The sequence below is a fragment of the Myotis davidii genome, unplaced genomic scaffold, assembly GCF_000327345.1.
Source record: "Myotis davidii unplaced genomic scaffold, ASM32734v1 scaffold368, whole genome shotgun sequence".
NCBI classification, from domain to species: Eukaryota; Metazoa; Chordata; class Mammalia; order Chiroptera; family Vespertilionidae; genus Myotis; species Myotis davidii.
In genome coordinates, this window is record NW_006298786.1 from 476633 (window position 1) to 488866 (window position 12234).

The 12234-nt window shown below is 48.5% G+C and overlaps 1 protein-coding gene across 3 annotated transcripts; it reads right to left on the reverse strand.

The window, feature by feature from the left end:
- Window positions 1-1636: 1636 nt before the first annotated feature.
- Window positions 1637-8716, reverse strand: FXYD4 (FXYD domain containing ion transport regulator 4). 3 transcript variants are annotated; one of them, XM_015570960.1, is made up of 9 exons: window positions 8534-8716; window positions 5731-5865; window positions 4076-4135; window positions 3233-3265; window positions 3121-3144; window positions 2458-2532; window positions 2318-2354; window positions 1980-2017; window positions 1637-1787 (listed from the first exon to the last, which is right to left on the reverse strand). In XM_015570960.1, the coding sequence occupies exons 3-9, from the start codon at window positions 4113-4115 to the stop codon at window positions 1768-1770; spliced, it is 267 nt and encodes an 88-aa protein (XP_015426446.1). In that variant the 5' UTR covers window positions 4116-4135; window positions 5731-5865; window positions 8534-8716; the 3' UTR covers window positions 1637-1767. The 3 variants fall into 3 exon arrangements, with proteins under 3 accessions (XP_015426446.1, XP_015426447.1, XP_015426448.1); XM_015570961.1 differs by lacking the exon at window positions 8534-8716 and adding an exon at window positions 5334-5469 and having other exon boundaries at window positions 5731-6173; XM_015570962.1 differs by lacking the exon at window positions 8534-8716 and having other exon boundaries at window positions 5757-6173.
- Between the last annotated feature and the right edge of the window lie 3518 nt (window positions 8717-12234).

The following is a 12234-nucleotide window of genomic DNA, read 5'->3' on the forward strand; positions in this document are numbered from 1 at the left end:
TCCTGCATCCCAGTCAGGGTCTTTGAACTCCTGCTGCAGCTCTGGACTAACCTTAGAAACCCCCACTTACACGTTCTGCTCGAAGGGCTCTAAGTAGGTCTAAGCACACCATTTCCAGACCTCAGGGCCTCGGGATGCGAGTAGGAGGCAGGGTCCCTGCCCACTGACCTGATGCCAGGAACCCAAAGTCTAGGCCAGTGATGGCGAACCTATGACACACGTGTCAGAGGTGACACTCGAACTCCTTTTTTTGGTTGATTTTTCTTTGTTAAGTGACATTTAAATATATAAAATAAATATCAAAAATATAAGTCTTTGTTTTACTATGGTAAAAGATAAAAAAATTTCTATATGTGACACGGCACCAGAGTTAAGTTAGGGTTTTTCAAAATGCTGACACGCCGAGCTCAAAAGGTTCGCCATCACTGGTCTAGGCCATATCGTTCTTTCCAGAGCTGGCACCACTGAGAAATGGGGGGTTTGGAGCAGGACACCATCAGAGAGCTGGCTTGAAGCAACATCAAAAGGGGCTGCCCCATCAATCCAGACCTAGACTGGGAGCCACTGCCAGGCAGGGCCAGGGCAAACCTCTACTGCCCCAGGGTCTCCGCTGAACGCACCCTTACACCCTTGGCTGTGGAGGTTGGCAAGAGCAGCGAGGCTGCAGCTGCTGAGTTGGGAGAGGGCCCCAGTCCATGCAAGCAGGGACCTTTCAGGTGAGGGGTTTCAGAGGTGGACTTTTGAATATTGGTAGATAGGACAAGGTTCTAGGGGACTGGGTGCTTCTTACTAAACTCTATTCCCGCTAAATGCTAAATGCTTTGCAGAAGTAGCTGTAAACAGGAAGCGCTTGACAGGAACTCAACTGGTTAAGTGTAGCCAACTGCAAAGAAATCAACATGTAATTGGTCAAATAGTGTATATAAGCAGTGGCTAAGGCTCCCTCAGAGGCAGAGTTTTGTATGTGAATCCCTGGTGTCCTTTACTTGCTGCAAGTAACTAAAACTACCTCAGGGTGGCCACATGTCATTCATGAGTAGAGTACCGTGAGTACTGAACCCTCCTTGTGCTCGGTAACCCTAAGGGAGCTAGATTTCTACGGACGGTTTTTGGTCCTAAATGCACTATGTGGGCTTCTTGGGATGCAGCATATAGTGGGGTCTTGGGATATTACCTAAGTGAGGGGAAGGTCCCTGGGCTGGTGTGAATATTAGAGAGGGTTTTACTAGAGTGGGGCAGTGAAGGAATGGCTGCATTTCCTGGGCTGTGTGAGCAACAGAGAGCTCTCCCTGAGTGAGGCGGGGTTTAGTGGAGGGAGAGCCACGGGATCATTCTAGGTTATAGGTTGTCATGGGTACCTGGCTCATTGGGACTCCTAGGGTCTCTAGGCAAGGTGTGGAAATTGTAAGGCCTTTGGTATTGAGGTGTCTCAAATGGGGCATGGATGAGGCAAGGGGGTAGGAAATCAAGTATCAGGAGGTTCTCAAAATGGGAGACATGTTGGGCATAGGCCTTAGGCCAGACATGTGTTCCCAGGAAGCATGAGCAACCACCCTGCAGAGGGCCTGGCTTTTCCTGAGCAAAATGTCAGAGCTGCCTGGCTTGCCCAGCCCACAGAAGGTCACAAGGCCAGGGGAGGTGTGAGACCAGTTTAATTTGGAAATAAGCTTTGAGTAGCCTCCTGATCAGAAGGAGCCTAAGGCCCCCAAGTGGGGAGGGAGCAGCAAGGGAGCTGGCCCTGGTGGTCCCACGAAGCTGGTCCTGTGCTCAGCAGGTACTGGCAGAGCCTGTGGAGAGAATGGGAGTCAGGTCCTCACAACATGGTCACTACACCGACGCCCCCCTCAGCCCTTGGCAACCCCAAGGCTGGGCTGGCTTGGGACAGTCCCGCCTGACACATAGCATATCATTTTTTAACTCTCAAATGCTATGGTCACCCTGACTGATGCCCAGAAGCCCCTCAAAGAAGCCCGTCTCACCTGGAGTGATGAATGGAACAGCTTTCTCAGATAAGGGGCTACGGAAGGAACATCAGATTAGTATACTTGGACCTTCTGTCCTCCACCAAGATGCCTGGTGCCCCCTCCCGAGAGGGTCCCCAACTGCCCCCCTTGCTATTCTTCCACGGTCATTTTAAACAATAGCAGAGCTCAGGGCTTTCTGATGTGGGGCCCCTTCAGGATGGATTATCTGTGAATAATCCCACTGCAAGCCCAGGGAGCAGCCACCAAGCTGTCCTCTTTCTCCAAGTTATAGGAATTTTCCCCACAATAGTCTGCTCAGCTTGAGGTGCACACAATAGGGGCCTTATGCTCACCTGTGCTTGCGATTGTGCTTGCATTTGCACTTGCCACCTGTGAGAGGAGGAGACATCAATGCAAAGGACCTGGGGACCCTGGGCCACCCCTCTTCTCACATGCCCTCCCTCCGCCCCATCCCGCCAGCCCCACAGCTCACTCAGGGCAAACAAGATTCCAGCTATGCACAGGAGCGCAGCGCAGATCATCCCGCCCAGCTGCAGGGCCTCCCAGTCTAGGAGAGGAGAGAGAGTTGGGGCCAGCCTGCTCTACCCCAGCACTTGGGCAAGGTATTTGTGAGCACAGAAAAAAAAAAGTGGGGGGGGGGCGTTTAAGGGATGATCAAGGAAGGCTTTTCTGAATGGTGGCATTTGATCTGAGTGAGGAGGGAGCTCAAGGGCATTTGGGGGCATTGGAGGACAGTGCAGACCCACTGCAGGGGCTGGAGGGCAGCAGGGAACTGAGTGCTGAGAAAGGCAAGTGAGAGTGAGGGAAGGAAGAAGGTTGGTGAGAGATATCTGGCCACCCAGCAGCCCATTGCCTGCAGCTACTTCCCCAGAATCTTCTTCCTAAACATGACGGGTGCCTTCCTTCCATGCTGGAAGGAGGTTCTTTCAAAGGCCAGCCTGCATGTTGGCCTTTGTTCTTGTAAGTGACCACACTGGCGCTTTAATCTCCAGCCCCAGCCCCCCACTGCCCCTCCTTCCTCACCCCCTCAAGCCCGGCTCTGTCTGCATTGGGCTCCACATCACCCTTCACCAACCTCTAGCAGAGGTTCAGGATAGGCAAGGGAAGGGGTGGTGGGAGGGATATCAGCTCTTACCATAAGAGAAGGAACTGTCTTTATCTGTAGGAAAGAAAAAAATAAGTAAGGACCAAAAGTTGGAGGCAGGATGTGGGATCTTAGAGGGAAAATGTGGGACAGCAAGACTCACCAATCAGGTCATTGGCTTCTAAGGCCGGCAGGCCTGGGTGGGAGAAGCAGAGGATTTGGTGATCATTCATGACACTGGTCTCAACATGAATCAGAAGGCAGACCTCAGCCCAAAGGGCAAGGATAACAGCTCATTAGGTGGCACCCTGGGGCCGGTTCCCTCCCTCACACCTCCAGCCCCAGACAGTGCTGCTGAGGTTGTCTCCCATCCCTCAGCCTTTGTCCCCTCACTCACAGCCCTTGCTGCTATTTCTCAGGCTTCCTGCTATTCTTTCTTGCACTCCAATGGGACTGCGTGTTTGTATCTCTACCCTCTCCAGGGAAGCTTCCAACACAGACCCTAGCTGACCCTCTTCTTCCTAAAGAAATGGCAACGCTATTCTCTTCATGCCAAGAGATGGTTACAGGCTTTCTCTAGTTCAATGACCCAGAATAAATTGTGCAATTCCACCTCTTCCCTGTACTATTATTTCCTGTACTATCTCTTCCCTATAAATTGACAGTGTAAATGAGAACACATTTATTCGAGCCCTAGCTGATTTGGCTCAGTGGTAGAGCCTTGGCCTGCGGACTGAAGGGTCCTAGGTTTGATTCCGGTCAAGGGCACATGCCCGGGTTGTAGGCTCGATCCCCAGTGTGAGGCGTGAAGGAGGCAGCCCATCAATGATTCTCTCCCATCACTGATGTTTCTGTCTCTTTCTCCTCTCTTTCTCTCTGAAATCAATAAAAATAAATTAACAACAACAACACATTTGACATCAGGCCCCCCTTGAGAGATGCTGCCCTGGTCTTCACTGCCTTAGTGGGAATGTGAGTGGCAGAGGGTCACCTCTGGAGGACTCACCTGCCAGCACAAGGAGAAGGCCCCAGGTCACTCCCTCCATGTCACAGCTGCAGGGCAGGGCTGTAGGGGGAGGTCAGGCTGGAGTCAGGTGGGAAAGCAGGGCCCCAACCCCAAAGGTGCATTTGCTTGTTGGGCCATCTTGGGCAAGTTACTAACTCCTGTTTCCTCATTAGAGATAATAGTGTGTGTGGAGTTATATGGATTGATTAATAAAAGTGCCTAGAGCAGTGCCTTTGCATAGTGAGTGCCTATAAGGCTTTGTTAAAATCTATGTCAGGCCCTAGCCCATTTGGCTCAATGGGTAGAGCCTCAGCCTGCAGACTGAAGGGTCCCAGGTGCGATCCCAGTCAAAGGCACATACCTTAGTTGCAGGCTCCTCCCCAGCTTGGACGTCAGGGCATGTGCAGGAGGCAACCAATCGATGTGTTTCTCTCACAACGATGTTTCTCTGTGTCTTTCCCTCTCTCTTCTACTCTCTCTAAAACCCAGTGGAAAAATATCCTCGGGTGAGGAAAAAAAAAATCTATGTCAGATGTCTGACCCAAGGTCAGGTGAACAGGGCTACTGTTCTAACTCAGGTCCCCCACCCCCCTTTTTTTAAATTAAAAAAAAATGTTAAATTGCAGTTTAAATTCAATAGTATTTTGTAATAGTTTCAGGTGTACTATGCAGGCTATGATGCCAACTCTCCTAACCTCACACGAAGGGTGCACCCAGTCGGAGGTGGGCAGAGAAGCCAGCGGCTTACCAGGGAAGTGGGAGGACTGTGAGGGGCAGACAGAGCCTCCCATCCCACCCCAGCCCGGCAGGGACCCTGCTCCAGGCGGCCCCAAATTCCACTCAGAGTACCAGCTGCTATTGGCAGGAAACTGCTTGGTGGGTGGGACATCCATGTTGCCTTAGGGTGCCAGAACTAGTCCCTGGGTGGCCCTACCCTGGAGATAAGGCCCTTCCCAACTTTCTGCAGATTGTTAGCTGCAGGGAGGGATAGGGATGGTCAGTGTTCCATATTGAAGCCATTGTTACTATTTGCTGGGCTCAGCTGAAAGGAAGTCTAATCCACTCTCAGCCACTTGACAGCTGTGTGACTCAGGGAGTTACTTATCTCTCTGTGCTTCTTTGTCCTTAAAATGAGGGTAACTAGAATTAGCAGCCTCGCCTCATAAGGTTATGACTGAATTAAGTGAGTTAATTTGTCAAGTCTAAGAACAGTGCTAGCACACAGTAAAACGTGTTACAATAATAAATACATAAATACCTAGGTCCTACTGCCATGAAGGGTTGGCCTTTAGCGTGCTGCCTCTGAAGGCAGGGGTGTGTCCTCTGAGCAGTCTCTGAAGCTGGCCCTCCTTTAGACTAGCCTGCCTCTCACTTCCTCTCACGCCCTGGAATTCCTGGATCATGAGGGCTGCAACTCCATTTTACACATTCTTTAGCCAAAGGCTGGCTCCTGTTTCCTCCAGCCCCCAACCCGCCATCCATCTGACAGTGGTCACAGAATAGACACCTCCAGTTCTCAAACCCCCAAACACGACCCCTGTTACCAAGAACATCCAGGCACCTCCTCCACCCCTTCCTCAGGCTGGTCCTCTGGGCTATCCCTCTGCCCCCACCCCTCCATCTAGGCGCCTGAAGTCCTACAGTCGCCTACTCACCTGAGAGCCAGTTCTCCTGAGCTCACCTGAGGGCAGGGTGCGCAGAGCAGGTTTGAGGAGGCCGCTGGGGCTGTGTTCAGCTTGGTGGGTTCCAGCTCTTTTTAAACCCAGCAGCCTCGCCTAGGGCAACAATACCTTCCAACAGGAGGGAACTGGTCATACTCTGTAAGATTCCTACAGCTCTCTCTCCCCGGGTTTGCTTTTAAGGAGATGGCTGGCCCTGCCACACCCAGTGCAGAGCAGAGCTCCTGGGGGCTCCAGGGCAGCTCAGAGACTAAGGTGGTGGTTGGGGTGAGGGATGAGCAGAACCTCTGACCCTTCCCTTGAGGAGAAGGGGACTTTTAATATATATATATATATATCTCCTAAATAATAAAAGCCTAATATGTAAATTGTCCCTTCAACCAGGAGTTCGACCAAGGGGCTGGGCTGGCCAGCCAACCGCCCGCTGCCCCTTACCCGGGCTGCCCCCCCCCTGCTGGCCACCAGGGGCAGCAGGCAGCCAGGGGAAGGGAGGCCCCAGCCAGCAGCCATTAGGGACCCTACCCGTGCATGAATTCCATGCACTGGGCCTCTTGTAATATTATATTTTTATTGATTTCAGAGAAGGGAGAGGGAGAGAGATAGAAACATCAATGATAAGAGAAAGTCAATGATCGGCTGCCTCCTGCATGTCCCACACTGGGGACTGAGCCCACAATCTGGTCCTGTGCCCCAACTGGGAATCAACTGTGGCCTCCTGGTTCATAGCTCAATGCTCAACCACCAAGCTACATTGGCCAGGCATGGCTAGCATTTTCAAAAATATATATTTTATTGATTTTTTACAGAGAGGAAGAGAGAGGGATAGAGAGTTAGAAACATCGAGAGAGAAACATTGATCAGCTGCCTCCCACACACCTACTGGGGATGTGCCTGCAACCAAAGTACATGCCCTTGACTGGAATCTAACCTGGGACCTTTCAGTCCACAGGCCAACGCTCTATCCACTGAGCCAAATTGGTCAGGGCATGGCTCGCATTTTAAAAAACATATATTTTTATTTATTTGAGAGAAAGAGAGAGGGAGGGAGAGATAGAAACATCAATGAACAGAGAATTCATTGATCGGCTGCCTCCTGCATGCCCCACACTGGGAATCGGGCCTGAAACCCGGGCATGTGCCCTGATTGGGAGTCATCTGTGACCTCCTGGTTCAAAGGTCGATGCTCAACCACTGAGCCATGCCTGCCAGGCAAGGCTAGCATTTTTAAGGGCTGTTGCAACCACAATGCTCCTGGTAAAATAGGCCACCATGTTAACATTGGGATAGCCACTAGAGGTCCTGACCCCACACTAGATTCAAGGGGGTCTTAGAAATTAAAGGCCATATGACTTATGAGGGACACCTCACTAGATACCAGGCTTTACTCCTAGACTCCCCTGAGGTGATTCTCAAAGTATGTCAAACTCTTATTCCTCCTGCCTGTGGAGGAAAAGGAGAAAATTTTGCACTCCTGCGTAAGAACAGTAGAACAAGTTTATTCAAACAGGGCTGATCTCAAATACCAGCTATCAGATAATCCAGATAAAGTATGGTTTACTAATGGCAATAAGTTTAGAAAGAAAGACATTAAGAAAACTAGATATACTGAAGCCTGGCATTGCCTCCTATCGCCTTTGACTGAAGGCTGAGTTCATTGCCTTGACCAGAGTCCTACAGCTGAGAAAGGGACACAAGTCCATATTTACCGACTCCAGGCATGCCTTCCTCCCCCATATGGCAACATAAAAACAACGGGGACTCTTAACAGCAAAGAACTCTCCTATTCAGCACCTTCAGGAAATACTCTCCTACAAACAGTAGTAAAACCTGCAGAGGTAGCTGTAATTCACTACAAAGGACATCAAAGGGAAAACACAAACATTATTACAGAAAACAACCTAGCTGATACTACAGCAAAGAGGGCTGCTTTACAACCGGCCCCACTTCAGGCTGGACTATTCCCACAGAATTCTGTCTGCCGACAGAGGCCACAATACACAAAAAAGAAAAACAAAACAATCGTGATTAACAGAGCATGATTAATATTTCTAATAACTACAGCTAGTCCCCAATATTCTATTTTTGCCCCTAACAATTGTTTTACTCTGATTAAAGATAGTACATTCTAACCTGGCTAGGAGTTGTACGCCCCCGGGACCTGGGAGTCAATGTTGGAATGCAGTCCAGATAGTTCAAGAATTGCCTATTATCATGGAAAGATTAACAATCTTGTTGCCAAAACAATGGAGTCCCACCCCAGCTTGCATTGCTTATTTTCCCAAACCTGTAATACCCATCTTGCATACCCATTCTTATTCTTTTTGCCTACTTCCCCATGTAATCTTTGTCCTACCCAAGATAAGCACCTGGCTTATGGTGGGGTGCAGAGCAGATTTTCATGAATGACCTGCTACTCTCCCATACTGCTGTCTCTGCTTAATTGGCTCAAGCAGTGACCGGCAGCACAGAGAGTTACTGTGATTGTCCGGTTTCACAATCAAAGTTAACAAAGCATGATTAATATTTCTTATAACTATGGCTAGTCCCCAGTATTCTATTTCTGCCCATAGCAAGTTGACATGGAGTCAGGACTGGCCTTGAAGTTCCATTTGCTCAGTGGTCCCATTGCTTTTCCTTGGACTGGGTGTTCATGGAGGGGGAGAGCTGCGGCTGATGCACCCCTCAGGATCATCTACCCTCTGACCAGGCCCCACTTTATCCAGGGAGACTGACAGCTGGAATTCAGAAACCACCCAGCCCAGCCCGGTTTCTTCCCTACCTTCTTGGGGGTGGGTGGAGGAGGCCGCCAGCACCAGGATAAGGAGTGGGCCGCCTTCCTCTGTGGGCCCCCAGGCCTGATTCATGTGCTGCTGGCCAACTCTCCTCTTGCCTCTCATTCCATTGCATACCTTTAGGCCAGGGGTGGGCAACCTTTTTGTGAGTGCGTGCCAAAACCAGCAAAATCTCTGACTCAAAATTCTTCTGCATGCCAACCCTAATTTTTTGAGAACACGTTACGCCTACTTGATATCTCTTCAGGTGTGCGTATGTGAAGAACTTTGAAGAAATAATAAAATTCATTCGAGCAATAAAAACACAGTATATGATGATGAAAAATGCATTTATTTTTTATTGTATACATGTACACTGATAGTCCAACAGAAAACTTTATGACTCCGTTTGATATTATCAGTGGGACTTTTGCTGCTGCATCACTGATGACAGATTTTACATCAGGTTTATATTTCATGACCTTCAGAGATATGCACGAGCTACTACTTTCATCCGTCAGGCTACTCCTATTACGAGACTTAACAAAACTCATCACTGAGAACAAAGATTCACAAGCGTATGTGGATGAAAACATGGAGAGTAACGCTGTTGCAAAGTTTTTTAAACAGAAAAAATTTTCTGGAATGGCATTCCAAGTCCTCAATAGTTCGTTTTCGACACTATTGAAATTGCTCTTCCCCTCTCATCAATCCATGTCTATGGTCTTTAAGATAACTTGTTATGTAAAATTATTTACTTATCTAAGATGTACCTACACTGAATTTATCTGAAAAATAAAAAAGTCGATATTAAGAAAAACACTGTAAATGGAAGATTATAAGAGCGGGTTTCGCGTGTCAGCAAAAGTTACTGGTGTGCCACATTTGGCACGCGTGCCAAGGGTTGCCCACCCCTACTTTAGGCTGTGCCATTAGCTTTACAGGACCCTGGGCCTCTCTAATCTGCAACCCCCTTTCCCCAATTTCTCTCTGTTCGCTGCTTTTCCCACTGCATGGTGACCAACCGAAGGCAGAGAAGTTGCCTCCCTTATTCCCAATGCCCCGCTATGACACCAGTAAATAGACTTTGACTGGATTGGAGGAGGTAATCCTTTGGCTGCCAGTTGACCCTCAAGCTGGACCATGGCAATCAAAGGTTCCTCATTTCGCCCCATGTTCTTGAAATGTATGCTCTGCCTTCCAACCCCACATGGGGACTATTCCAAGGACACAGCCTTGTGTGTTTTGTACTGAGCTCAGCCTATCAACAACCAGTTCTTGAGGTTCTTGTTATGATTGCAAGATGCCCTTCAGCTATAACCAGCAAGAAACTTTGAAAAAAAAAAAAGCTTTATGACTCCTAGAACCTGGAAATTACACAGCACACCTGGGACCACTCAATGAGGATGGTGAAACAGGAATTTTAGGAGTAAAATAGGACAGGTTTAGGAAATTTTAGAAATTAAGGGGACCATGGAGGAAACACAGGGCTGCAGAGCAGCAGAAGGTATATTTCCATAGAATAGGGGAGCTGAAAAGCTGCAACAGGTACATTTCCATAGGATGAGGGAGCTGGGAACAGCAAAAGGTCGATATTTACAAAATAAAGAGAAGGAGGAAGCCCTTCATCCAGAAGGAGAAGAGGAAAGCCCAAAGGGAATAGGAAAACAATGAGGAAGGAGAGGGAGAACCTCGTATGTCCCATGTGAGGTGTGACCTTTGAGCACAGGAGTTACTATAGTAACCACTCTAGGGGAAGAGTGACCAATCAGAGGGGCTATCAAGGCACCAGGATCTGCAGCCTTTATAAGCCATAGGGAAAAGGAACTCAGTGGGACCCTTTCCCCCTCCCTACTTGGGGGTCCATTCTGTGGGATTCTTTCCCACTACCCATGTGGGAGTCTGTACTTGTTCTTCAAAAAATCTCCACCTTTACTATACCACTTTCTGTCCATGGATTCATTCTTCGATTTCAGTGGACAAAGAATCCGGGTTCCAGTCCAAAAATTTCCTTTCATTGGAAACAGAGAGAAAGAGAGAAAGAGCAGCTGTTTTGCAAGTATTAGGGTCGAGGGTGGGAGCCTAGGGTTTCGTGGGCTCACACTTTTTTGGTGGATTCAAAACATTAGAGCTGGAATTTAAAGTCCGAGAAGAGAAAGAAAAACAAATAGTCCTAATGACCAGTTATTGAAATCAAATTTCTTAGAGCAAAGAAGTCTCAATAGAGGGAGGCGACCTGGTTCTTTAGCTCTTTATCTATATGACTAGCCATGTGTTTCTTTGAGATAGCCTTCTTTAAAATGGATATTTCATACTTGGGCAATCAAAGCTTAAGTCAGAGGCTAGCATTACAAAAATAAATATAATAACTGCCAGGGCTAACACTAAAACTTGAGCGAGAAAGGTGTTGTTGAGAACAGTTTTGGATGGGACTGTACCACTGCGCCCAGTTAAGGGCTCTATGTAAACGTTTAAGATTCTGGCTGGCAGATGCAGATATTTACTCCCCTTGTGCTTGACCAAGACAATAAGTTCCCTTGCTTGTTAAACCTCTACCTATCTATCTGAAGTGGTCTGCCTCTTTTTTCGGTCTCTTCCTCTCCTCCATGTAGGTAGCCATTTTTCCAACCAATGATTGTTGAGTCAGTGAGGACAAGAAGCCATCAGACGCTCCCAATGCTGGGGGCAGGGGACAGACAAGGCCCCAAGGGCAGGGCAGGGGGAATTCAGGTGAGTAGGAAGGGAGGGGGCCATTTCTCGTGTGAATATGTTGCATTTCCTCATGAAATTTTCATGGAGCTCAGTTTTCAAGATTCAGCTCTGCACAGTTTGACCAGAAGTTCTGAGGTCAGAGAGAGCTGGATTTGCAGCCCAGCTCTGCCACTCGCTTTCTGGGGGCTCTCAAGAAACGTCATCATTCTGGGCTTCGTTTAGTTCCCTTTCCCATAAAATGGAGTAATGGCAGGTTTTACCTGGGAGGTTTGGGGTGGAAGTGCTGCAGGGGCTCGGGGCCACCCCATCAGCCCTCAATGCGGACTTGCGGAGTGAATGCCTCTCAGGCCTGGTGTGTGGAAAGTTCACCTCAAGATTCAGAAGAAACATTAATAGCCACATACTTTGGAGTCAAATGCAGGCTCTGTTAGTTACTTGCTATGTGCACTTGAGCAACTGACTGAACCTGTTTACTTATCTATAAAGTGCCTGCTTTGAATGTTTATGGTATGATGACATCTGATTAGGCTGCTCAGTTCGCAGGAGCTGTTAACTGGAGTTGGGAATCGCCCTGATGTACACAGAGAGGGATCTGCAGCATGAGAAAAGGGGGATCATCATTAGAGAGATCCCCATGGGAAAACGGCATTCCAGAGAAAAAAAAGGTCTTGCACAAGGTCACACTCTGGACACTCAACCAGTTTCTAGTCTCCCCTGCTGAGTTCTTCTGCCCTGTCAGGCTACAGTGGGAAATAAGCAGCAAGAAAGCAGGCATTTGTAGGAAGGGGACACTTTAAGTCCCAAGTGCCATCTTTGCTTTGGAAGGTCTCCATGAAATATGAAAAGAACTTCAGATCCACTCCTCCAGAGGGTCTAGTGCTTTTGCCCCTACAGCTTCTGACCTCTTCTGACCAGCTACTATCCCTATTACCACCAGGGATCATCACCTTCAACAAGTAGAAAGGAAAAGTCACCTGAGCTAGGTGATGTTGACACT